The sequence below is a fragment of the Hippocampus zosterae genome, chromosome 9, assembly GCF_025434085.1.
Source record: "Hippocampus zosterae strain Florida chromosome 9, ASM2543408v3, whole genome shotgun sequence".
Classification (NCBI taxonomy): domain Eukaryota; kingdom Metazoa; phylum Chordata; class Actinopteri; order Syngnathiformes; family Syngnathidae; genus Hippocampus; species Hippocampus zosterae.
This window is the reverse complement of record NC_067459.1, coordinates 2,270,923-2,298,250: the sequence shown is the minus strand read 5'-3', so window position 1 is coordinate 2,298,250 and position 27,328 is coordinate 2,270,923. Positions and strand designations below refer to the sequence as shown.

The 27,328-nt window shown below is 41.9% G+C and overlaps 4 protein-coding genes across 4 annotated transcripts in view; 3 read left to right on the top strand and 1 right to left on the bottom strand.

Moving 5' to 3' along the window:
- The window catches only part of csnk2a4 (casein kinase 2, alpha 4 polypeptide), an 84,620-nt gene extending 80,802 nt beyond the window's left edge, over positions 1–3,818 (top strand). Inside the window, exon 13 of the mRNA XM_052075205.1 lies at positions 2,259–3,818. Within this exon, the coding sequence (XP_051931165.1) occupies positions 2,259–2,377 (119 nt within the window). The 3' untranslated portion in view covers positions 2,378–3,818. The remainder of the gene's footprint in view (positions 1–2,258) is intronic.
- Positions 1–27,328, top strand: part of LOC127607151 (uncharacterized) — a 186,687-nt gene that overhangs the window by 132,372 nt on the left and 26,987 nt on the right. The gene's annotated exons all lie outside the window — the stretch shown is intronic.
- The window catches only part of LOC127607121 (uncharacterized), a 160,840-nt gene that overhangs the window by 119,300 nt on the left and 14,212 nt on the right, over positions 1–27,328 (top strand). The window lies entirely within an intron of this gene.
- The window catches only part of slc2a10 (solute carrier family 2 member 10), a 39,525-nt gene continuing 36,745 nt past the window's right edge, over positions 24,549–27,328 (bottom strand). The window contains exons 4-6 of the mRNA XM_052075159.1: positions 26,536–26,658; positions 24,768–24,903; positions 24,549–24,697 (exon numbers count right to left, since the gene is read on the bottom strand). Of these exons, the coding sequence (XP_051931119.1) occupies positions 24,616–24,697; positions 24,768–24,903; positions 26,536–26,658 (341 nt within the window). The 3' untranslated portion in view covers positions 24,549–24,615. The remainder of the gene's footprint in view (positions 24,698–24,767; positions 24,904–26,535; positions 26,659–27,328) is intronic.

Below are 27,328 nucleotides of genomic sequence, written 5' to 3'. Positions count from 1 at the left end.
TGAAAAGAGGAATTGTACAAATGAAAAGGATATTTTTGTTTTCATGTTTAGTATTTATTTTGGTAAAATGAGTATTTTGTTTTGTTTTTGTTAAATTAAGGGAAAAAAGACAACAAAGTTAAAGTAAAAATGACTTATTTCCCTAAAAGGGCTATTTCTATTATTAAGCAGACACAACTAAGCAAAATAAAAGAGTTCCTGTGCCTCAACACAATACCTCTCATTATTTGCTGTGTACTGGCAAAGTGAATAATTGTTATTTTCATGCACCCCATTATTGGTTGGTTGTGAGGAGTATTGATTTGTACAAGCTTGGCTTGACCATACTAAATGGGCATATAGCCCTGCTCCCCATGACCGCCGTGCATGGGACCGGACCTTGGTCTTATTTAAAAAAAAAGTGGACCTACAGCATTTCGAGTTGAAGACCACTGGTCTAGTGTATGAGCCGAGTTCCAACGCATGACTGAGAGCGCTTCTGGCCGACACGCTGTTTATATAGAGAAAAGTCGGAGTGAGTGACGACAGGCATGCGGATGTCTCCCAATGAGTGAAGGGTAGGCGTGTAAGAGGACACTAAAAGCACGCCCCTAGCAGGTACCAGTCGCCAATGAGTGAAGGGTGAGCGTGTAATATATATATATATATATATATATATATATATATATATATATATATTTGGCCCGGGCAATAAACAGCTATGCCCTGCCAGTGATCAGATACCCTGCAGGAATAATAAGGTGGCCAAAGGAAGAGATTCAGACCACGGACGTTAAGACCCGAAAGCTCCTAACCATGCATGGAGGGTTCCATCCCAAATCCAGCACCCTGAGACTGTATGCAAGCCGAAAGGAAGGAGGCCGGGGACTAGTGAGTGTGAGAGCCACTGTCCAGGATGAAACATCCAAGCTTCATGAATACATCAAGGAGAATGCTCCAACGGATGACGTACTCAGAGAATGTCTCAGACAATGGGGAACAGAAGATGAGGCGCTGGAAGAGGGACCATCATGGGAGGACAAGGCCCTACACGGGATGTACCACCGGACCATAACTGAAGTGGCTGATCTCAAGAAGTCCTATCAGTGGCTCGAGAGGGCTGGCCTGAAGGACAGCACAGAGGCACTCATCCTGGCTGCTCAGGAGCAGGCCTTGAGCACCAGAGCCATCGAGGCCCAGATATACCACACCAGACAAGACCCACGGTGTAGGTTGTGCAAAGAGGCACCTGAGACGATCCAACACATAACTGCAGGGTGTAAGTTGCTGGCAGGGAAAGCCTACATGGAACGCCATAACCAGGTGGCTGGCATAGTCTACCGAAACATCTGTGCGGAGTATGGACTGGAAACCCCAAGGTCAAAATGGGAAACACCTCAGAAGGTGGTGGAGAATGACAAAGCGAAGATCCTGTGGGACTTCCAGATCCAGACTGACAAGATGGTAATGGCGAACCAACCAGATATCGTGATCATAGATAAAGGGCAGAGGAAAGCCGTTGTAGTGGATGTAGCAGTCCCAAGTGATGGAAACATCAGGAAGAAGGAACATGAGAAACTCAAGAAATACCAAGGGCTCGGAGAGGAGCTGGAGAGAGCCTGGAAGGTAAAGGTGACAGTCGTGCCTGTGGTGGTCGGAGCACTTGGGGCAGTGACCCCCAAACTAGATGAGTGGTTGCAACAGATCCCGGGAACAACGTCGGACATCTCAGTCCAGAAATGTGCAGTGTTGGGAACAGCAAGGATACTGCGCAGAACCCTCAAGCTTCCTGGCCTCTGGTAGAGGACCCGAGCTGAATGAGGGACGGACACCACCCGAGGGGTGAGTTGAGGATTTTTATAATATATATATACACACACACACACACACACACACGGAATTTTCAGGAAAGTCTACTTTCATCTCTGAGTCTACACAAAGTGAAATTTTAGATTTAAAAAGAACTCGTGATAGTGCGGCACAGCAGTCAACTGGTCCGATCCCCTGGCTACAGAAACAATTTCTCGGGACATGGAATCTCACCTTTCTAAAAGGGAAGGAGCCCGAGCTGGTGCGGAAGGCAAGGAAGTCCCAATTAGACATAGGCAGACTCCTGACATCCAGACAGCTTGGGCTGACATTGCGATCCCAACTTAAATAAGGTTTTTGGAAATTGTACTTTTGGCATAAAACCTGCAGCCGGCAAGTGGTTATCATGTGTTACAGTGCATGTGCTGTTGTCTATTTGTTGTCAAACTGTAGCTCTGGCACTTCTCCAGGTATCTCTGCCTTGCCAGCTTTGACTGCCCTTGGTCCACTCAATGGCTCACCTGTGCTGTCTGCCACCACCAATGCTCTGAGCTCCCCAGTGCCAACTGCTGCCGGAGCCCCTCAGTGACCACCTCATCAAATCCAGATGGAGACAGGTGCAACTCTACTAGCTCTCTACATCATAAGTCTGCGTGGCCAAGCCTCATCAAAACCTTACGATTTGTGTTCTTCCTTGTGTCCTCCTCCTATCAGTTTAACATGCTCACGTGACATGAAATGAATGTCCCGTGTAGATAAAACACACTGATGTTCATTTCTCTAAATGCAGCAATGCATTCAAGGGGGAAACTGTGTCATCCATGTTTGTTACGTTTTTTTGTTAGGATTATGTTGTACTTTAAGAAGTACGTTGGCAGAAGGCAAACAAGAGATATTTGCCCTCAGGACCAAAAGGAGCACATCTTGAATAAACTTGTTTTGCTTCCAGTAACTGTGAACACATTGTGTGCTGTTTTGTGCTCCAGATGCACGACACTACGATCTGATTAGTGTCTGAAAACGTCCAGCCATACCAGCCAAAACATTGAGACCAAACCTTCCTCGCACACAAGACACTCTCACACTCTTCTGGCCTGCTGGATGCGGCCCAGTAGATGAGTAATTTATTTCTTAAGAAATGCTGCTTAGTAGTTCCTTGAAATACTTCAAGACGTAACCAAAGTCCCATTCATTTGAAAGAATAGTGAAACAAACCAGGTTTTTGCTCTCAATAGATAAAGGTGTTTAAAAATCAGGGTTGTTTTTTCTTCATGCAAAAAATGTGCTCATTTTTCCTACAAGGGTTTTAACTGTGGCGAGAGAACACACAAAAAAGGGAGAGAAGGAGAGAGAAAGAGTCATGGTCAAAATAGCTATATCTGCAGTATAATTTTTGTTGTTGTCCTGTATATCTTTGGATGATGTGGAGTCGTTGGTTGAGACAAAAATTGAATGCTTTTCAGCCCTCGTTACTGCACAGACAAGTAATCTAAAGACACTGGAGAAAATGCTGATTGATGCAAGTGTATAACGAACAAATCCTTGTATCCAAAATGAAGACTTTTATGCATGGCAAGGTGAGGAGTTTGCATTTAATGTTTTGTGGCCAGGCCTGCGATAAGTAAAAACCAGAATGTGTTAAGGTTGACAATGTGAGTATTCATAGCATTTTTATTTGATGAATCAATTCTTGACAGGTGAATGAAATGCTGTTAAATTTGGACTAAAACTCAGCAGTTCAATGAAGTGTGGCTCTGTGATTGGCCAACAGTTGGATCTACACCAGTTTATTCAAGTCCAAAATGCTGAATAGCACTTAAAGGACATCAATCTCCTGTGTTCTTGTGCCACAGTGTGAAAGACTTGAAAGTTTTTGACCCTGCTGTACATCTTCTGTAAACATGGAAATACAAAAATCAAAATGTGTACATTGAGTCCCGACACCACTGTATATACTGAATTTTTATGCCCTTATGTAGAAGACTAGTATTTGCAAATATTTGTGTAAATAAAAAATTATTTATCAGTTACCAGGTGGTTTTGTCATCTTGGAGATTATTCGCGTCAAGTGTGCATCGTTCACATGCGCTAAAAGTTATTTTTTTCCAGCTGGAATAAGGCAACCTGTTTATACTTAAATATGTTTCATTTGATGTTAAGTCGAGATTTTTCTCTTTCTTGCCCACCTACTGTAGCTCTCTTTAGAAGTTTTCAACAGTTTTGTACTTCAAATGAATATCACCAAAATACATTTCGAATGAAAGTTAAAACATCTTGGATGCCATTTTTTATTTGGAAATGCTCTTTTCTGTTGTTTAATAGTTTTTTCTAAAATGGTAAATATGCAGTTAGAGAGATAACAATTTTATTTTGAACATGTATTCCAAAAAGCAAGAAAATAAGTACAGTAAATGAGAAACGGAAATACATTACTTGCAAAAGAAAGATTACAAATGAAACATGTACGGATTTTCCTGGCTCAAATTGATGGTAAAGGTGTTACTATCCTGAACATGCACCATAACGTGCATGTATTTTGTAAATTGAGCTGACTCACTTTCTTTTACAGGAAAACGGTAGAGTTCCAACAGTATTGTATCTGTCAAAGTGAACCAAATTGGAAAAATGACTCCTTCACTTGCTCTTTGGAGATATATCATCAAGCAAAAACTAATAATCATTGATTTTGATTGCATGATGTCATGCTAGCTCAATTGTTTTATATTACCTGCAGAATTACTGGCTAAATACTTCTAGCCACAAACAATAAAGTGGATTGGCTGACACATTGCTTCGGACCGGTTCAACAAATGTCTGCTACAGACAGTAGTGATGTGTCGAACGAACCGGCTCTTAGAGCCGGCTCCTAATAGGGAAACGCTCCTCGGTTAAAGCCGCACGTGATTGGTCAAGATCAGTGGTAGAAGAGGGAGGGGAGGGTTACACATGCGCACACACACACACACACGCTGCACTGAAAAGTAGGGGGAGGAGTTAGACACACACAACAGCACATTGTGAGCAGCACACGAACAGGAAAGGCAGGGAAACGAGACAGAGCTCGATAGCACGACAGTACAGAGAAGAAAAAAAACACGTTGGAAAGGTGAGAAAATAGATAGGAAACGTGAAATTTGGACTGATTTCAACTTAATTGATAGTTCAAAGGCACCGTGTAGACTGTGCAAGGTTAAAATATCCAATATCTAATTTTAATTTATAATTTGTTGTGTGGTAATCAAAGCTTATTTATGTTGTTTTAGTGTAAATAGTTAAAAGCTTATAAATATACACAATCAGCGATTGGAACTTTTTGAGTATGCTCAGAAGAATATAAATAAAGCCATATAAATAATAAATATCATATATACTGTATATTTTTTTTTTACATTCGTAATTCGTTTTACACATAATTGTAGATTATTTTTGGTCGTAAATTAATTTAAGCAACAAAAAAACTGAGTGGCCATTTGGGAGCTGAAAGAGCTCTTTTTAGTGAGTCAAGAGCTCTTTTTAGTGAGTTGAGCCAAAAGAACCGGCTCTCTAAAAAGAGCCGGAGATCCCATCACTAACAGACAGTGATGTGTTCCTCGAGCCGGGCCTTGGCCCAGTCAAGTCTTTGGTCCTTGGCCTCGGAGTCAAGTCCTTGACCTTGTCCTTGGGATGCCGGTCCTCGGACACAACGAGGGATTAGAGCCTCTAATCGTTAGTCCACTCATATTAAATTGGCCCGTGGACCGCGATAATTATTGGAAAATAAAACAAAATCCATCTAGGTAAACCTATGTTGATACACCTATCAAGCGTTCAAGAAGGGCGGGCCTGCCACTGACAGGTGACAGACAGTGCAACGTGTAAAGAGCGGGAGCACAGTTAGTTTCAATCACGGTTTGTTGAGTTCGCGATCGGCAGTTTAAATAGCGTGTAAAGCCTTTCTGTAACAGTGGTGTCTTTTATATAGTTATTTTTGCACAGTCTTCACGTTTGTGCAGTCACACTAGAAGGTTTGTTTGAACAAAGTAATTTGCGTTACAGCTGGAGTCAATAATGCCGGCACTTCACTTCTGGGTTTGGCCGTTGGGATTTGGAGTCCTTTTGCTCGATTCCAGTTATGTTTGGTGAATGCTTTCTCATGGTTGGAATAATGAATATTGTTTTTATTGTTTATTGTTTATTGAACATAAAACATATACAGTAATAATTTGACAGAAAATAAGGTAGATAAAAAAGTAAAAAGAAAGAAATCAGTCTTCATTCAACACAGTTATTATGTTCAAGGGAGTAGGATGAAGTAAAAAACTCATCTAGTCCTACCCCGTTATGTGTTTATATCTACTAAATCATTTTTATATCAATCAGAAAAGAAAAAGTAAGAAGAAGTCTTCATTAAGGCTCATACTTTACCCTTAACCGTGATATTTTTACAACTTTTGGTTTGTATCGGGATTATATACATCCTCACCCTGGCACTCTTGTGTCAATTTTCTCTTGTATTCATGGTGGTTATTTCAATACCTTTCTCTATTTATCAACTTAGTTCTGATTTATCATTATATTTAATGTTTAGAATTTATCATTTTAACTCTGATTGGTGTAGGTTGTTTGTACTATTTTTTTGAATTTGTTTTTGAACTCGGGCGGCCCGGTAGCCCAGTGGTTAGCACGTTGGCTTCACAGTGTAGAGGTACCGGGTTCGATTCCAGCTCCGGCCTCCCTGTGTGGAGTTTGCATGTTCTCCCCGGGCCTGCGTGGGTTTTCTCCGGGTGCTCCGGTTTTCTCCCACATTCCAAAAACATGCGTGGCAGGCTGATTGAACACTCTAAATTGTCCCTAGGTGTGAGTGTGAGTGCGAATGGTTGTTTGTTTCTGTGTGCCCTGCGATTGGCTGGCAACCGATTCAGGGTGTCCCCCGCCTACTGCCCGGAGACGGCTGGGATGGGCTCCAGCACCCCCCGCGACCCTAGTGAGGATCAAGCGGTACGGAAGATGAATGAATGAATGAATGAATGTTTTTGAACTCAGCAAGCGATTTACTCATTTTTAGGTCCGTTTCGAGATTATTCCACAGATTAACACCTTTGCTAGATACACTTCTTTGCTTGATGTTTGTTCTTGTTTTGAGTTTTTTGAATAAGTTGGTACCTCTTAATTCATAGTTGCTTTCTCGAATTTCAAAAAACTTCTGAATGTTTTGGCAGAGCAGGTTATTGTGTGCTTTGTACATTAATTGGGCGATTTTAAAGTCAACCAGGTCATAAAATTTCATCGTATTTAATTTGATAAATAGTGGATCTGTGGGTTCCGTATATTTTGATCTATTAATAATTCGAATTGTTTTTTTTTTTTGGTAGTTTTAGAATTAGGAGTGTGTTTGTTTTGCAGACATTTTCCCCATATTTCCACACAGTAGGTCATATATGGTAATAATGATGAAGAATATAATGTGTACAAAGATCTCTTATTTAGCACTTCCTTGGTTTTGTAGAGGATCCCTACGGTCTTGGCTATTTTTCTTTTTACGTTATCGATATGTGGTTTCCAACATAGTTTTGAGTCTATTACTAATCCGAGAAACTTGGTTTCATACGCTCTTTCTATTTCAATTGAGTTTACCATAATTTTAGCTTGGTGTTTGATTGGTCTTGTGCCAAAAACAATTGACTTCGATTTTTTCAGGTTAAGTGACAATTTAATTACAATTTATTTCTTTTTTAATTCGTTTTCTACGGTTGTCAGGAGCTGTTTCAGATTTATTCCAGAACAGTAGAAAGTTGTATCATCAGCAAATAGGACACATTTAAATAGTTTTGAGACCTTGCAGATATCATTTATATATAAGATGAATAGTTTTGGACCAAGCACTGACCCCTGAGGAACTCCGTGAGGGATTTTCAGTTGATTCGTTTTTTTATTGTTGAGTTGCACGTACTGATATCTGTTTTCTAAATAACTTTTTATCCATTTATAAGCTACACCTCTAATGCCATATCTTTCTAGTTTTTTCAATAATATACTGTGATCTATTGTGTCAAAAACTTTTTTTAGATCTAGGAAAACCCCAACAGTAAATTCTTTGTTGTCTATATTAGTGGCTATTGCTTTCACAAACTCCATAACTGCCATTGAGGTGGTCCGTTTTTCCCTGAAGCCATATTGATTCTGACTTAACAGCGCATGCTTTTGTATAAAACTATCAAGTCTGCGAGAAAATAGTTTTTCTAATATTTTTGAAAATTGTGGTAGTAGTGATATTGGTCTATAATTTGTATACAGATGTTTTTCTCCACTTTTATAGATTGGAATAACTTTAGCAATTTTCATTTTTGATGGAAAGATACCAGCTTTGAATGACAGGTTGCATATGTGCGTGAAAGGTCGCACTACATATTCTATAATCTGCTTGATTATTGTCATATCAATATTAAAGCAATCAGTTAACTTTTTATTTTTAAAAGTTTTTATAATATTTGATACTTCTTCTTGTTTTACTGCAGTAAGGAACATCGTGGAGGAGTTTTTTTTCTACGTATCTATCTATTTCAAACAGGTTTGTTGGATCAGGAATTTGTTTTGCTAGGTTACTGCTGATGTTGACAAAATACTCATTAAATTCAGTTGCTATTTCTGCAGTTTTTTCCAAAATAGTATTTTTGCCTTTGATAAAATACTCTGGATAATCCATTTTTGTAGGACTATTTCTGATTACTTGGTTAAGTATTTTCCATATTTCTTGTGTGTTACCTTTATTCTGCTCTAATAGTGCATGATAATGATCTCTTTTACTGGTTCTTATAATATTTACTAGTTTATTTTTATAGGTCTTATATTTTTTTTCTGCTTCTTCAGTTCTGAATTTTAAAAACAATTTATATAAATTGTTTTTCTTTTTACATGCATTTTCTATGCCTTTCGTTATCCATGGCTTACTTGGGTCTTTATACTTTTTGGAGACTTTAGTTAATGGAAAATGTTTATCATATAAGGAGATTATGGTAGACTGAAATACTTCAAACGCTGTATTTGGGTCTTCGTTTGAGTAGACCTCAGTCCAGTTTTGTTTTTCTCGGCCTTGCTTAAAGGCATCGATGGAACGTTGGGTTCTTAGTCTTATTTCTGATATACGAGTTGTTGATTTAGCTTTTCTATCGAAATAATTATGAAAAACTGCAAGAACAGGTAGGTGGTCACTTATGTCATTAATGAGAAGTCCACTTTCCATTTTATGATCAATCTTATTTATAAATATGTTATCTATTAATGTGGCCGTGTCAACTGTTATTCTGCTAGGTTTCAGGATTACTGGGAAAAAGCTGTTGCTGTACATAGTATTTATGAAGTCAGTTGTTTTTTTGTGTCTATTTGGGTTTAATAAGTCAATGTTAAAGTCACCACCTATTATTCGTGTTTTCTTATCGTTGTAGTAACTGAGCATATCTGTTAGTTTTTTATTGAATGTGTCAATACATGTTCCTGGTGTCCTATAGTTGCAGCTTATGATGATATTTGATGCCTTTTTATTGTGTATTTCAATGGTTAGACATTCCATTAGGTTTTCTATTGTGTTTGTCAATCTCTCGATTTTACTGCATTTAAGTGCTTTGTCTACATATATTGCAACCCCCCCTCCTTTTTTGTTTTCTCTATTAGTTGCAAACATTTCATAACCTTCTATTTCCATTTCAGTTGTTTTATCTTCATCAAGCCAAGTTTCTGATATGGCAATTATTTTAAATTTATTGAATTTAGTCAGGTATTCTTTAATTTTTGTGAAGTTTTTATAGAGACTTCTACTGTTTAAGTGTATTACCGAAAGTGCATTTTCCAATTTTATATTAGTGTTGAATTGTTCATCCAGGTAATAGTCAGAGTTTGTTACCCTTTGTTTGTTGTTGAAGAAGTTATTGTCTGGGTCCAAATTGTTCTCGGGATCGAATGGCTTATAGTCAATATCTTCAAAGGGTTGGAAATTCATGTTTTTGGGATGTGAATTTCCCGCTCCCACGTGGTCGTCGTTGGCTCCCTCACGGCCATCGTAACAATCGTTACCGGCAGCGTGTCGTTTCCGTGGCGTCATTTTAACGGTACCGAAAAATAGTTTAACCATAAAAGTCACCACACACACACGAGTTGACTGTGTGACCAACATGATTTCACTGTGCCTGTATGTGTGTTTGTGGTGTGGTGTGTGTATCTTTCTTCTAATTTACTTTCGTTTTGTTTTGTTTTGTTTTCAGTGTTGGGTGGAGATGGGGGTGATGCAACAGATAACGTGATGTGCGCATGCGGGTTGCTATTTTAGTCCGCAAACTGGGGAATCGCGTGGATGAAAGTTTGAGATGGCAGCGAAAAAAAACTCACAAAGGTCTACTAATTACACCATTTAAGAAATGGGAATGACAGTCTGATTTTTCGTATGAATCGTCCAATGGGCGTATCACTAAACTCACCTGGGATGTATGCACAGAACACGAGAGCAAGATACGACGAGAGGCACGATTACGAGGCAAGTTGGTCATTCGATTTGTAGGCTAATCGTTATGAAAAATAATATGAAACAGTATTGGTTATTCTATAATTTACTGGTCGTAAAACATTTGTCACAAGGTGTCGCAATGCTCATGTTAACTGTTGGTAGAATTCATGATGACGCGTGTTAAATTCTTCGTTTGGGAAGAGGATGCAGGTTGCAGTTCCCGGTTAACAACTGTAGGGGTCCGCGTTGTCGGGGCTACACGGACCCTTTTCCGTTTCCCTGCTGGTTTAACGTCTTTGGAGAGCGCCGCAGCAGATGACCTGCCTGTCCACAACCCCAGCAGACAGTGGGGCGTGCATGATGCCCGCTTCTTTCCTCCTTCTGTGATGGGCGAGTCTTTATTGCGCACTCCAGCTCCTCCAACCACGCTGGCCTGGGCTCCTCCCCTTCCGACAACGAGGTGGCCAAAACGGGGCAGGCTGATGTCTGTAGCGCCCCCTTGGTTGCAATCTCCCACTCTGTAGCAAGAGAGAGTGCCTCTCCGAGGGCTGCCAGGTGGGCAAGCTGGACATGTAGGCGCAGCTCATCCGGTCTGAGAGCTTGGATGAACTGATCGCGTATCAGTTCATTTTGGATCTCATTTGGCATTCCGACCCAGGCTCTCGATCTCATGAGCAAGACAATGAAGCGGCTCGCCGGGATGTCGATCACGCTGCTTGAACTCACAGCGCAAAGAGTCTCTCAAATTAAACTCCCCAAAGCGCCTCTGCAAAGCACCCACTAGGGTGCTGTAATCGAGTCTCTCTCCGGGGCTCAGCAGCAGCAGACAGGATGTAGCCTCCTCCGTCAGCGAAAGCGCTAACTGCACCGCTTTCACCTTGTCCGACCAATCCGCTGCGTCGGCCACTGTCAGGTTGGTCCAATTTGACACTCAGTGTTAAGGAATTATTCCGCTCGAAGTAGTAGTAGAACATTGTTGATGAATTTCATCTTGCTATGAGAACACTAGTCTCTGTCCTTAACATCTGAAGTACTTAAAACAAAGAGTGTAGGGTGAAGTTGGGGTCCTATTTCCCCTTGAGTGATTAAGAGCCCCCAAGTGTCTTCTTTTGCGTCCCCCACCTCGTGAAAGTCCCTGAAGGCTGTCAAGTGCCTTCGAAGAGCAACCCTAATCTCAAGATTTGTAGACCAGCAGATATTGTCTGTACTTTGTCAAAATGCCAAGATCGAACTTTGCTTGACTTTCTTTGTTTCAGATTTTTACATAAGGGGAAGGACTGCCCGCCCCTAATTAACATTCTATGCCTATATGTACGTGTGACTGAAGTTGCTCGGGGCTTCCTGATGAAATCTGAGACTCACAGGAGCCCGAATCGATTCGTGTTGCGTTGTGATAAACTGAAGAAAAGATATCGTGGTGTTGGGTCTTCTTCCACCTTATAGAGAGACTAGCTGGTTCGCCGCCCTCCGGGCGGCTCATCAGCTAGTTCCTGCGGAAGGCTGGTAAGGTGGGCCTTCGGCCCACAAAAGTGTTGTTGCTTGGTTCAACTTTTTGTTCATCTTCATTGCTTATCGCGAAAATAAAGAGATGTTTAGCTCTACTAAATAACTAACATTTTTATTGCAATGCTTGTGGGTAGACAACATTTTTTCGCTAAGATGCCCGCGCGATTGTAGTGAGCCACTGCCTGATAAGGGTGTGGAAAATAATCGATATTAATCCATACATCGATGCGCACGTGCGCAATCCGAGTGCATCGTCTCATTCACTGGGTACGACGCGATTGACGGGTGAAATCGCGATTCATCACGATGCATTGATGGGTATCGGTAAAATCCGATTCAAGCGCCGTTTTATTCATGTTAAACGTCACCTATCTGCCCTTTCCTAGGCGCAATGAATGCACCATCATTGCTTTGCGTTTTGTGTTGAATACGGACGGTAGCCGTGCGTCACATACAGTCCAGTACACAACTAGCGAAACATTATGGAAGTTAGCGCAAGGGGAGGCGAGGAAACTACTATATTTAATGCAGCCGCAACATTAAAATCTTATGTTTGGAAATACTACGGCTTCGAAAAGAAAGACGGAAAGCTTGATAAAACCTCCGTAATTTGCACGGAATGTCGCACTAAGAAGCCATACAACGGCAGCACCACAAATATGCAGATCCACTTAAAACGATGGCATCAGATCACCGACAAGTTTCCCTCCCGCTCCCCCGCTTCCACGCCCAGTTCCTCGTCGGACACCGGAGAAACTCTTGGTAAACCAGGTCAGGATCAGAAAAAAATTGCCTCTTATTTTGGGAGTCCCCTTGCAACTCACTGTGACCGCGCAATGGCTATAACTAAGGTCACTGCTTATTTCATATGCAAAGACCTCCAGCCTTAGCGTGGCGGACAACGAGGGTTTCAGACAGCTCGTGCACGTTTTGGAACCCAGGTATAAAATACCAGACAGGTCTGTGTTCACTTATATATTCCCGATGTGTACAACAAAGTAAGAAGTGAGATTACTGTGTCGCTGAACAGTGCACAAAGAGTTGCACTTACAGTGGATGGGTGGACATCTTGCGCTATAGATTCATATATATATTATTATTATATTTCATATAAGACACTCAGTGAGAATAGTCTGTTTGTGTTTACACTATAGCAACAGCTGTGAGTCTCAGGTGCCAAATTGTTTACATTTTCTTTGCACAAAACCCAATTGTGAAAGGGCTTAAATAAGTTGTTTTACAAGTTCTACTGTTTATAAGGAATAAAGTGGTATCCTTTTTGTAATACCATACTGAATTCCATCTTTTTAAAAGCTTTTTTTCTTTGCTTATTTGCATCATGTTTAATTGCACAATATCGCAACAAATTGCATTGTATCGTATCGGATCGCATTGATTTGAACTTAATGTGTATCGCATCGTATCGCATCGTGACGACGGTGAAACGTATCGCATCGTATCGCCAGAAAATTCCATGTATCGTTTAAGTATCGCATCGCTGGCAGTGCATCGAGATGTGTATCGAATCGTCCTCAGTGCTGAGATTCACATCCCTACTGCCTGAGCGGCGCAGTGGCGGCGCGGTGAAGTAGGTACGTTTTGAAAAGGGACAGGCGGAAGGACAGACCGCGTGCGGGACGACGCACAATATATATATAGAAGATAAAAGAACCTGTAACCAAGGAGGGCCAAGAGCAAATTGACAGCTCCCATTCCTCAACACTCAGGAATAAAACAAGGAGGAGACAGGAGACTCAATTCTGGTACCAGGAGGGAATGAGAAGCGTTCGGTTTCAGTTCTCCCCATGTCACCCTAACAATCTCCCCCTTCACCTCTTCATTTATTGGGAAATCTACAACCTAAAGGGTGTGGGCTGTTGAACACACACTGAACTTGTTTGACTATGTGTGTGTATGTGATTGTAAATTACGTACATGTGTACAATTGTTACAAAAATATCACGTTGCAGCTGGTGTTGATGGCTCCATTCACTGTCAAACCTTGCTCACTGTTTAGTCTTAACACTTATCTCTTCCCAACCACGTCCTCAGAAAGGTGGTTGCGTCCCTAAACTTCCACACAGTGCACCAAGCATTCTTGATTATAAAAGTGAGTATATAATGGATAAAATGTGAGTATATAATAAAGAATGTATCTTTATTAAAAGCAGAAGCGTTCTTCATTGCAATCATAAGCGTTCTTCTTTGCAAGCATAATCAATCAATCAATCTAATAAGCGAATGTATGATGTCTAAAAATAATCAATCCATCAGCAACCAACTCGAACTGTGCTCTATAAGCCTCCCAACTCCCTTTTCCAGAGAATTTAAGAGCTTTCATGGAGGGCCACGCGAGCCCAAGGGCGCCGCCATGCATGTTTACATCTGTTGCGATGGCGGCGGCACCTGCCGCTACGTCATGGCGTAACCCCGTTTTGGCGGGCCCGCCCTCATTTTGGCGCCAATCACCAGCTTCATGACGACCGCGCCTGTTGCAACTCGACTCGGGCATATCAATCATGCACGGTACAGCTTCATCCTTTACCGTCCGCCGGGATCGCCGCACGGAATGGCCTCTTCCTTCACCTTCCACCGAGTACCGGAGTCGCCGAACATCCTTACGCAAAAACGGACGTGCGACGGGTGAATCCAAAACTTCTGACACCAATGTAATGCCCTTCAGTAGCGGAGAGAAGGATGCTCGCAGTCGCTGATACTATTCATCATTTTTAATAAACAAAATAAGCAGGGGCGATTCTGGATCAATTTCACTGAGGGGGCCGGGCTGAGGCCATTGGTTTTGACAGAACTGTTCACCAATAACAAAACAAACTTGTACATGCCCACGATGCTACCAGAGGTGTGAGATGTATGTGGGTTGTGCAATATTAAATTTGACTACCATACGTTTTTATTGGTGGCGCTCTATCGCTTTACTTCCTGCTTCTGCGTACGCGTTTTCCGCTTTCATGACGTCACGTCTGGTTGTGAACTACGCTGCTTACAATGAGTCAATAAAGTTACGTTGCATAAAGAAAATACTCTTAACTATGCATAGACATATTAACGTTACTTCAGTGTAACTTAAATACAACACTCAAATTTAGATGAGCTGGTAGTTGGGGACAGAGCAAGAATGTTCAAGCCAGGGGATGATATGGTACCAGCCTGCCGGGGACAAAAATTGCAAATACACTGAAGCTAGATGTTTTACATGCATATAATTATCCAAATTTTAAAAGGCAATGTCTTATATGTTCATTCATTGATACTGTTAAATAAAAATTAAAATAAAAAGGGAGATTAAAAAAGTTACACGCACACATAATGAATAAGTAGACCGTTTCAGAATTCGAAATTTGGGACTCTCTCAATGCGTAATGGGACTCATACTTTTCTAATCAGAGAGTCCCTGGGACTCGCTGCCGGTAAACTGTAAAATTATCACTGCAGAGATTACCGCTTTTTCTGCACTTGGTGATTGACTTCTATGCAAAGTCATTTCTCAACTTGTGTTCCGTGCCATGCCATGCCTGTTGAGTGTTGATTTACTTCATATTAAGAAACTACTGCACTAAAACATAAATTCATGAATGTATATCATATGCTTTTATTTTTTTTTTTCTCAGTATAAATAACGCATACCCTGACTGTTCTTCTCTTTGAATAAAAACACTTCATTCAAGCGTTAGGGAGTGCAAAGGGTTATGACGGAGGGATGTTGCATCATGAAGACCTGCCAAGTGGTATGATAGCATTGTTTTATACATGTCCTCGGCTAGGCCTCAGCTTCAAAATCTGTCCTTGGCCTCGGAAAATTTCTCAAGTCCTTGGCCTTGGCCTCGGAGTCAAGTCCTTGGCCTTGGCCTTGGGTTGCCGGTCCTTGGACACAACACTGGCTACAGAATTTACAATGGAAAGGAAAAGAATATGTATCTTCATTTTAGATTCCAAAAACGTTGTGGTTCCCGTGAATTTTTAATTAAACGGTTCAAATGGCTCGTCAGTTGCCGATGTTAATGTTATGAGTCCCTCCTGAATTGCTGTGCAAGGACGCACGACGACTGTACTGTTATCGCTACGTGTTGGATACTATAGGTATGTTAACGCAGGTCAACAGCAAGCCAAACTCATTTATTCATGAGCCAGGAAACTGAGCGTCTTGCTCCTTTATTACGGTCTTCTTGACGGCGTACAGTGAACAACTGTGACATCGACTCAATGAATTGCAGAGTGAAACTGAAATGAACAGATTTAAAACATGCATTAATATTGTGTACACAAATACAACACAAATCGTCAGGTGTTTAACAAGGACATAAATACAGCTCAAAATGTGACAAACAACGATAAACAATGCATTTTCGCAGCACCTTCGCATGCTAATTAGCTTGTTAGCACCGATTTAGCATTGTCGCTACGTCGTTAGCAACGCTCTAAACTAGCGAATTTCCAATAACAATCTCTGAAACACATTTCTAAATAATGATAAACACGAGCAGACTTACAGACATTGCTTTCGAAGGTGAAACGAAAGGAATATAACTCAGGAGGACCAGTTGCAACGATCACGGTCACGCTTTCTGTAATGAGTCGTCTGTTGAAACATGACGTCTGCTACCCACAATGCACCGCGATAACTAAATGAATATTCTAAACGGAATTACTATTAATGAAATGACCCAAAACTTTTACTGTGGGCAGAACAACGACAGTCTCTCCCTGTAGATCTGTTTATTATTTTGTATAACGTCCCAATTACTTAGCCATTCTAACCCACTGTTATGCCACCCGTCCACAAGGTGTCGCGGGAGCTCGGTTGTTGATTAGCAAACACGATGAAGCCTGTAACACGTTCTTGGTGCTGCTGAGTAAAAACCACTTTCAAGCTCATCAGGACTGGTCTCTTCATATCAAAACTACATGGTGTCAGAAGTGGGATCCTTCAAAAAAGTCTGCAGGGTCCACGGAGACAGTCTGTGCTGGTGGTGAGCAAAAAGGACGAGATTTTACCTTCGTGAAAAGGCAGCGATGGCGGACGGATTTCGGCGGCCTGATCCTCTCATCTTCGACGGCAATGTCGCTGAAAACTGGCGTAAGTTCGAGCAAGAATATGATATATTCATAGCCGCAGCACACAGTGACAAAAATGCTAAAACAAAGGCCTACATACTCCTCAATCTGGCGGGACCGGAGGCCATTGAAAGAGAGAGATCGTTCACATACGCCCCAGCAGTTGTGTCAGACCAAGGCGTGGAAATAACCGCAGCGGAGTCACGGGAAGATCCGACATGTTTGAAAAGGAAGTTCAAAGAAATATGCAACCCAGAAACAAATATCATAATGGAGAGGCACAGTTTCAACGTGAGACAACAAAAGCCAGGAGAAACGATTGAAGCTTATGTGACTACATTACGCAACATGGCAAAAACGTGTAATTTTGGAGCATTGCAAGATGAGCTAATCCGAGACCGATTAGTGTGTGGAATTAACAGTGATAGCATCAGACGCTCACTTCTCAAAGAAACTGAGCTGACACTTGCCAAAGCAGTGCGCATTTGTCAAATAAACCAGCTCACTGACCAACATAGCAAAATGCTAGCTGCTCCAAAACACGTGGCATCAACAAGTGTGGACGCTGTACAAATAAAGCGCAGCCACACATTTAAAAAGACTCACAACTTCAAAAAGAAACAAGAGAAAATGGCGACTGAAATCTCAAATTGCAGAAATTGCGGTGGTTCACACGCAGCCAAACGTGACCAGTGCCCAGCTTTTGGACAACAATGTCACACATGCAAGAAGCCAAATCACTTCAAGAGCCAGTGCAGGTTTGCAAAAGCACGCGCAAGAGGCAGACAAGTAAATCAAATATCAACTGATGATTCAGACAGTGATGAAACATTCACTATCGAGCACCTAACACTGGAGGGCGAGAATGGTCACAAGAAAGAAGGCTATTGTTCTGTTGCAGTCGGAGAGAAGATGCTAAAGCTCAAAGTGGACACGGGTGCGAAGTGTAACGTGATTTCTCTGAACACCTGCAAGGACATGTTTCAGCATGAGAAAATACAGCCACAAGACAAACAGATCAATCTAATCGCTTTTGGAGGAACAAAGATCAAGTCTGCAGGCACGATTACTCTCAAATGCAAATTAGGAGAAAAGAGCTATGACCTAATTTTCCAAGTTGTGAAACGAAATGTGCAGTCTATCGTGGGACTCAAGGACAGCGTGAATATGAAACTAGTTAGTTTCAGCAAAGAAGTTTTTCACATTGATGCAATTCCAAATGAAAGCTTTGAGGAGAAAGTATTTAAAAAGTACAAAGATCTATTCAAAGATGAGCTTGGGGAATTACCAGTGACCTACTCGATGAAGCTCGCATCTGATGCAGTCCCAGTCATCAACTCCCCACGACGCGTTCCAGTGCCAATGCAACAAAAGGTGAAAAGTGAACTCCGAAGAATGCAAAAACTTGGTGTGATCGAACCAGTTGACGTACCTACTGAATGGGTGTCGAACATGGTAGCCACTCATAAGAAAGAGGGTGACGATGTGCGTCTATGCATCGATCCGAGGGAGTTAAACAAGTCGTTAATGAGACCACACCATCCCATGCGTACAGTTGAAGAGGTTGCAGCACAAATGCCCGAGGCAACCGTATTTTCTGTCTTGGACGCGAAGAGTTCATTTTGGCAAATAAAGCTAGATCATGCCTCGTCCCTGCTCACAACATTTGCCACACCTTTTGGTAGATTCAAATTTCTGAGAATGCCATTTGGGATTAACACAGCTTCCGAAGTTTTTCAAAAGGCCATGGAACAAATCTTTACAGCAGGGGTGTCCAAACTTTTTGCCAAGGGGGCCAGATTTTATGTGGTAAAATGTCGGGGGGCCGACCTTGGCTGACATTCTTTACATTGAACAACAATATTGTTCAACAAATTTTAGTAAGGCAGTCTGTTTCACATTTCCATTTTTATTTGAATTTCAACAATCTTAAGAATTTCTTTTGGTTCATTTGAAACAGGAATTTGAAATATGACATATCAGTCAATATAAACACGGAGTGATGTCTTGTTAACTCGTGAGTGATGCCCTCTAGTGTCTAAATGCTATTACTCATTTAGTGAATGCTATTACTCATGTAGCCACTAGAGGGAAGCAGTACTCTATGAAACATCACTCGCCAGTCTACGAGACCTCAGTCAATGCAACACGTGTTCCATTGCGCCCAACCTGCGGGCCAGACGGCACTGATTTTATGACGGGGGCCGAGGGCCGGATGAAATTCGACCGCGGGCCGGATTTGGCCCGCGGGCCGGACTTTGGACATGCCTGCTTTACAGGTTATCCATGTGCAGTGATTGTCGATGATATCCTTGTCGGAGGAAAAGGGATTGAAGAGCATGACCGCAACCTCAGGAAAGTCCTAGATCGTGCAAGACAAGTCAAACTCAGGCTAAATCCCAAGAAATGCAAATTCAGATTGAAAGAGGTGGGTTATGTTGGACATGTTTTCACAGACAAAGGACTGAAAGCTGACCCATCGAAAATTGCGGCGATTAAAGATATGCCCCCACCTGAAGACAAGGTTTCTCTTCAGCGGTTCCTAGGAATGATTAACTATCTAGGGAAGTTCATTCCAAACTTGAGTGAACTGTCAGCGCCACTGCGCCAGCTGCTTCACAAAGACATTGTATGGAGCTGGACGCATCATCAACAAGAGGCGTTCATCAGAATCAAAGCGTGCATCACAAGCCCACCAGTGCTTCAGTATTATGACGTAAAGAAGGCAGTGACCCTCACCTGCGATGCATCTCAGTACGGCCTAGGAGCTGCATGCCTACAAGATGACAAACCAGTTGCCTTTGCATCACGAACTTTGACGGAGACGGAGAAGAAGTATGCGCAGATCGAGAAAGAGCTTCTCGCTGTTGTGTTTGCGTGTTACAAGTTCTATGATTACATCTATGGAAAACCAGTGTTGATTGAAACCGACCACCAACCATTGGTCACCATCCACAACAAGCCCTTTCACACGATCCCAGCGCGATTGCAAAGAATGATGCTCAGACTACAGAAGTTCAACCTAACACTCGTTTACAAGAAGGGTAAACATCTCTACATTGCGGACACACTTTCTCGCACGCCAACGCTAAACACTCCCCCATCAAAAGAGGAGCAGCGCGATTTTGAAGTCATGACGCTCCAACTTATTTCACCCAAACGTCGACAAGAGCTGGCAGGACACACAAAGACAGACCCAGTTCTTCAGACACTGACGCGCTACATCTTACAAGGTTGGCCCACACGGGTAAGCTGTGTACCTGAAGCGATCAAACCATTCTTTAGCTTTCGAGAAGAACTGACTGTTGAAAACGAGATTGTTATGAAAAATAACAGAGCCGTTGTTCCAGCTGTTCTACAGGAAGTGTACTTGCAGGAACTACACAAAGGACATCCAGGCATGGAGTCTACGAAAAGAAGGGCGAGAGACACTGTTTTCTGGCTCACAATCAACTCTGACATAGAGGACCAAGTAAAGTCATGCAGTGTTTGCAACAGCCTCAAGCCTCACCAACAAAAGCAACCACTGAGACTTCACAAAGTTCCAGATCTACCATGGTCCATCACAGCTACAGACCTATTCGAATGGGACAACAATAACTACCTCGTACTCGTGGATTCCTACTCTGGATGGTTCGAAGTGGACAAACTGGAAAACATGACATCGATGTGTGTCATCAAGAAACTCAAACGCCAGTTTGCAGTGCACGGAATACCTCAGAAACTATATTCTGACAATGGGACTCAGTTCACCAGTCAAAGCTTTCGTGATTTTTCTGAGTCATGGGAGTTTGAACACGTTACGAGCAGCCCTGAATTCCCTCAGTCAAATGGTCTCAGCGAGAGAGCTGTTCGTAGTGCGAAAAGACTACTGGAAACAACAAAGAGAGATGGAACCGATTTCTACCTAAATCTATTATATCTGCGAAATACACCCAGAGACAGTATCCTTGGATCTCCAGCTCAGAGACTGTTTTCAAGAAGAACACGGTCAACTTTACCTGTCTGCAAGAAGTTACTCAAGCCAAACGCAATAGCCACCAAAACTGTCAAGGCTCATCTCACGAAGAAGCGCAAAGCTCAAAAACAGTATTATGACAAGACCAGCAAGCCACTCACTCCATTGAAGGCAAACCAAGTAGTGAGACTTCAAACACAAAAAGGACATGACAAAATCGCTGTTGTACGTCAAGTTTGCAACGAGCCTCGTTCATACACGGTCGAGTCAGATGGAAAGCAATACAGACGTACAAGACAACACCACCAGACTTTCTCGCGATGTGTCAACTTTTGTGAATGAAGCGCGGGTGTTCCTCCTCTTGTCCGTTTGAAGCAAAGTGAAGCCACTCTCTCCCTCAACCGAACACGTGAACAACACGCACGAGACATGCGCCGCGTCATGATATTTCACTTTAGGTTGAGCGATATCAAATGGTCTGGCACGGAGCGTCCCCCAACGCCCTGCTGATCAGCTGGAGGTGGGCGCCACACAATTTTGAATGCAAATAAACCCCTGTATTCAGTTTCGTGTAATTTTGCATATCCTAAAAAGAGTGAGTATATGTAAAACTATAGTTTTATTGGATTTATCCCTGTATGCTACCAATATTTTTTACCTTTCAATACCTACATTAATTTCAAAATAATTGTTAATATAAATTGTCTGTATATTTATGTATGTATGTATATTTACAAACCACATACAAACAAAAAAAGGTAACACCAACTGATAACCAAATAATTGAATAATCAATCAACACCTAATTATCACACACCCTCATTTTCCTTATATATCCTATTAAAGTGGAATATGTTTGGACATTGTTTTAACCCCACACTCAGTTTACCATAGTTGGACTCCGCAAATATGAACAGAAACCACCTATTGTTCATAAAGACAATAGCCCTGCTCAGTAGCCGACATTAAGTGTGCCATTTGAATTCTGGTACAGTGAAACTCCTCTACAACAAAATCATGTTTGCAGCAAGAAATTTTTCACAACAAGGGTTTTTTCACTATAGCAAATTTGATCTCAGATGTAAACACACACACACACACACACACACACACACACACACACACAAACGTATGTGTACACTAAGGGTGTGGAAAATAATCGATATTAATCGATGCATCGATGCGCACGTGCGCGATCCGAGTGCATCGGCTCATTCACTGGGTACGACGCGATTGACGGGTGAAATCGCGATTCATCACGATGCATTGATGGGTATCGGTAAAATCCGATTCAAGCGCTGTTTTATTCATGTTAAACGTCACACATCTGCCCTTTCCTGCGATTCATCACGATGCATTGATGGGTATCGGTAAAATCCGATTCAAGCGCCGTTTTATTCATGTTAAAAGTCACATATCTGCCCTTTCCTAGGCGCAATGAATGCACCATCATTGCTTTGCGTTTTGTGTTGAATACGGACGGTAGCCGTGCGTCACATACACTCCAGTACACAACTAGCGAAACATTATGGAAGTTAGCGCACGCAGCAGCAAGGAAACTACTATATTTAATGCAGCCGCAACATTCAAATCTCATGTTTGGAAATACTACGGCTTCGAAAAGAAAGACGGAAAGCTTGATAAAACCTCCGTAATTTGCAAGGAATGTCGCACTAAGAAGCCATACAACGGCAGCACCACAAATATGCAGACCCACTTAAAACGATGGCACCAGATCACCGACAAGTTTCCCTCCCGCTTCCCCGCCCAGTTCCTCGTCGGACACCGGAGAAACTCTTGGTAAACCAGGTCAGGATCAGAAAAAAATTGCCTCTTATTTTGGGAGTCCCCTTGCAACTCACTGTGACCGCGCAATGGCTATAACTAAGGCCACTGCTTATTTCATATGCAAAGACCTCCAGCCTTAGCGTGGTGGACAACGAAGGTTTCAGACAGCTCGTGCACGTTTTGGAACCCAGGTATAAAATACCAGACAGGTCTGTGTTCACTTACAAACATATTCCCGATGTGTACAACAAAGTGAGAAGTGAGATTACTGCTTCGCTGAACAGTGCGCAAAGAGTTGCACTTACAGTGGATGGGTGGACATCTTGCGCTATAGATTCATATACATTCATTCATTCATTCATCTTCCGAGCCGCTTGATCCTCACTAGGGTCGCGGGGGGTGCTGGAGCCTATCCCAGCTGTCTCCGGGCAGTAGGCGGGGGACACCCTGAATCGGTTGCCAGCCAATCGCAGGGCACACAGAAATGAACAACCACTCACACTCACACCTAGGGACAATTTGGAGTGTCCAATCAGCCTGCCACGCATGTTTTTTGGAATGTGGGAGGAAACCGGAGCACCCGGAGAAAACCCACGCAGGCCCGGGGAGCACATGCAAACTCCACACAGGGAGGTCGGAGCTGGAATCGAACCCGGTACCTCTGCACTGTGAAGCCGACGTGCTAACCACTGGACTACCGGGCCGCCTGATTCAGATACATATATATATTATTATTATATTTCATATAAGACACTCAGTGAGAATAGTCTGTTTGTGTTTACACTATAGCAACAGCTGTGAGTCTCAGGTGCCAAATTGTTTACATTTTCTTTGCACAAAACCCAATTGTGAAAGGGCTTAAATAAGTTGTTTTACAAGTTCTACTGTTTATAAGGAATAGAGTGGTATCCTTTTTGTAATACCATACTGAATTCCATCTTTTTAAAAGCTTTTTTTCTTTGCTTATTTGCATCATGTTTAATTGCACAATATCGCAACAAATTGCATTGTATCGTATCGGATCGCATTGATTTGAACTTAATGTGTATCGAATCGTATCACATCGTGACGACGGTGAAACGTATCGCATCGTATCGCCAGAAAATTCCATGTATCGTTTAAGTATCGCATCGCTGGCAGTGGATCGAGATGTGTATCGAATCGTCCTCAGTGCTGAGATTCACATCCCTAGTGTACACCCACATTCAAACATATGTGTACTCTTTATTTGTATTCCAATAGTGCATAAGCATGAACATACACTTATTTGACACGTCATATAGTCAGTGTAGAAAGAAAAAAAAGAGAAAGAAGTTGCAAAATTTATGATCAGCGTTCACTTTCACAGATCAATTTCTTGGATAATGTCTTTTATTTTGCTACTCCGTCTTTCATTTTGATCAATTTTACCCTCTCTTCTAGCATCAGAGCTCTTCTTGTCTTAGCTGCTTGACATCCAAAGGTCCGTTTTGTAGACATTTTAGCAATTGAACGTTCTTGCTGCGTCTGAAACCAACAATAACAAATACTTCCTGGACTACTGCGCATGTGTAAACCACTGTGGTGATTGCTGTTGACGTTCCTGAACGAAGCAGTAGAGGTCGCTGTTGGATGAGACTTTGTTGTAGTGAATATCGTTGCGAGGCAAGAGCAGAGAAAAATATTTAATATAACGCAAAATAGGGTGTTTTTTCATTGTATGGGGGGCAGGAAAGTGTGAATGGTGTTAATGCAGATAGATTTTTTCACACTAGTGGGCACTTTCGCCTATGCAGGTTTCGTTGTAGAGGAGTTTCACTGTAGTGGTGCTGAAAAGACGTGATAAATCCAATGCAACCATATGCCCGAACTGTATTTGCCGCTACTGTTGTAATACTTAACAAGACAACCATTTCTTTAAAACAAACAAAACAAAAAAACTGCATTTTAAGTGTTGAGATGGGAGAAAGAATGCACCAATGGTCAAATAAAACACAGCCCTGTGTGTTTATTGTGAAAACCTGCTGATAAGTGATCCTTGTTCAAACATTCAGCTGCTTAATTGACAGACTCTTTGGTATTCTCGAGGGGAATTTCTTCGTCTGAAGCATGCCACAGCATTGTTGTGAAACCTAGGGCAAAAGCACACCCGTGTTTTAGTCTTCCGTCTGATATGAAAACGTATGGCAGTAAAGAAAGTACCTTTTCAAACGCAGTTCCCTGTCTATCTCCTCCAGTGTCTTGCCTTTGGTTTCTGGTAGCATGAAGTAGAAGAAAACTGCAGCCATCATTGCGGTTATCCCATACAGAAAAAAAGTTCCAGACAAACCCATTGCATCTGGTGATACAAACAAACAACCCAGTGTTTCCAACATTGATAGTGCCACGGCATATACTTTGCACACCATCTCATCCGTTCTATTTCTACATTGCCCGTCCTCACTTAGTGAGCTGGAGCCGATCCCATCTAACTTTGGCCGAGAGGCAGGGGGCACCCTGGACTGTGCACCAGCCAATTGCACACACAGTTGGGGTAAAAAAAATAAAAATAGCAGTCCAACAAAACCAACCAGCTCGATCATTGTTTTGGGAAGAAATTACATAACTACATGACAAATAATTTAAGAGTCATTGATAGCCAACCGATTCAACATTCATGATCCACAAACTGAGGGACTATGTTTAACAAAACAACAGCAGGGTGGATTTCAGATAGTGCTGTCATTCAGCAGTTGAACGATATTGAATATAACATTTGATGGCAAATACTCCCAGGCGCCCTCACTCACCCCTCGCCTCTCCGAACTCAAAACATGGTTCACAACCAACTTTCTTAAATTAAATTCTGATAAAACTGAAATCCTCCTTCTTGGCACCAAATCCACTTCATTTAAAGTAAACAGTTTCTCCCTCAACATTGACAGTTCCTCAGTGTTCCCCTCCCCTCAGTTTAAGAGTCTGGGTGTCATCCTTGATAGCATGCTCACCTTCCAGTCACATATCTACACCATCACCTGCACTGCTTATTTCCACCTCAGCAATATTAACAGACTTCACCCGTCCCTCACCCCCCGGACCACTGCTATTCTTGTCCACAGTCTTGACACATCCCGCTTGGATACAATACAATACATCCTGATTTATATAGCACTTTCACAACAGCTGCAGCTGTCACAAAGTGCTTCACAAATCAGTTAACATAAAGTAAAATAATAATTTATAAACACAACACATAACATAAAACACGGACAGTCGTGCAATCCTAACCACTTTTGCCTCATACGCTTTCTTGTTAAAAGCAGCTGCAACAAACAATCTACGTCCTGACCTCCAAAACTGTACACCTCTCTCCACTTTCAAGTCCCGTCTAAAAACACACCTGTTCAGGACTGCCTACAACACATAATTCTCCCATTTCCTCTGTTTTGTGATTTTATGTCCTGTTTTTATATAATATTTCTCTTGTTTATTTTTACATCGTATTGTCTGTACAGTGTCCTTCGGTGGCATGAAAGGCACTTTTAAATAAAATGTATTATTATGATATGATATGTAAACATACATGTGGTCGGCACATCCGCCTGACAAAAATAAAACAACTATATCCATCTATTAAAACACAGTGAAGAAGTAGTTAACACATCCGCCAGACAGTACAGAGGTCCATGGTTCAATTCCAGGCTTTGACTTTCCTATGAGGAGTTTGCTTATTCTCCCCGTGTGTGCCTGTGGAGGTTTCTCCCGGTTTTCCTCCCACACCAAAAACCCGCGTGGTACATTAATGGAACACACCAATTGTCCTTACGTGTGATTGTGTGTGCATTCGTTGTTCGTCTATGTGTGCCATGCAATTGACATGGCACAAAAAAAAGCTGCAATATGGTCCAACACGCTCACAACCCTCTTTCTCACTCACACATGCACACACGTACACACGAACACAAGCTGGCATGCATGCACACAAGCTTACTGAAAACATCCAGGAAGGTGAAGGCAACCAAGAGGTGGGCAATCCAGTTGAAGCAGCTAGTGAATGAGAAGGCTCTTCCTCTGACAGCAGCGGGAAATATCTCACTGAGGAGGAGCCAGGTCACTGCAGCAAACAACAAGAGCTTTTCTTTTCTGTGTTCAACATCAACAACAAGTCGTTGGGCAATGAAAGAGTAGTTATGACAGTATGTTTTCAGGACAGCATTTTCAAAAGAGCATGCTATTCATGTTGATAGCAGGCCTGTACAGTGATGCCTTGAGATACATACAGATTTCTCAGCTTTGACTTAAGAGAAAAAAATAATCCCTACAAGCACATGGTGACAGTAGCTCACTTCTACTTGCTTCACATTAAGCAACAGTTTGGCATAGTCAACAAAACAGCAAAAAAAGAGGCTTTGAGCTGTTTAAAGTCAAACTAAACGTAAAACAATGACACAATGGCAATTAAAACAACCGTGTTAATTTGTCTACAAGTTAAAGCTTAATGCAAACATATAATGTAAGTATGTGTGTTTCCATTAAAAGTTGTCACTCAATGAGCCACAGACATAATTGCACATATTGAATGATGTTGAAGCATTTTTTTCATCATGCCACTACACCACTAATGATGACCAGGAACAAGTGTCCTAGTTATTGTCACGTTGTACCCGAAGCGACAGAATAAACGCTTCAAGTACAACAAAATAACTGAAGTGGATCCCCGAAAAAGCAGACACAGAAAGATGTTTGTCAGAAAACAAAGGAGTTTTAATACCAACACAAAATAC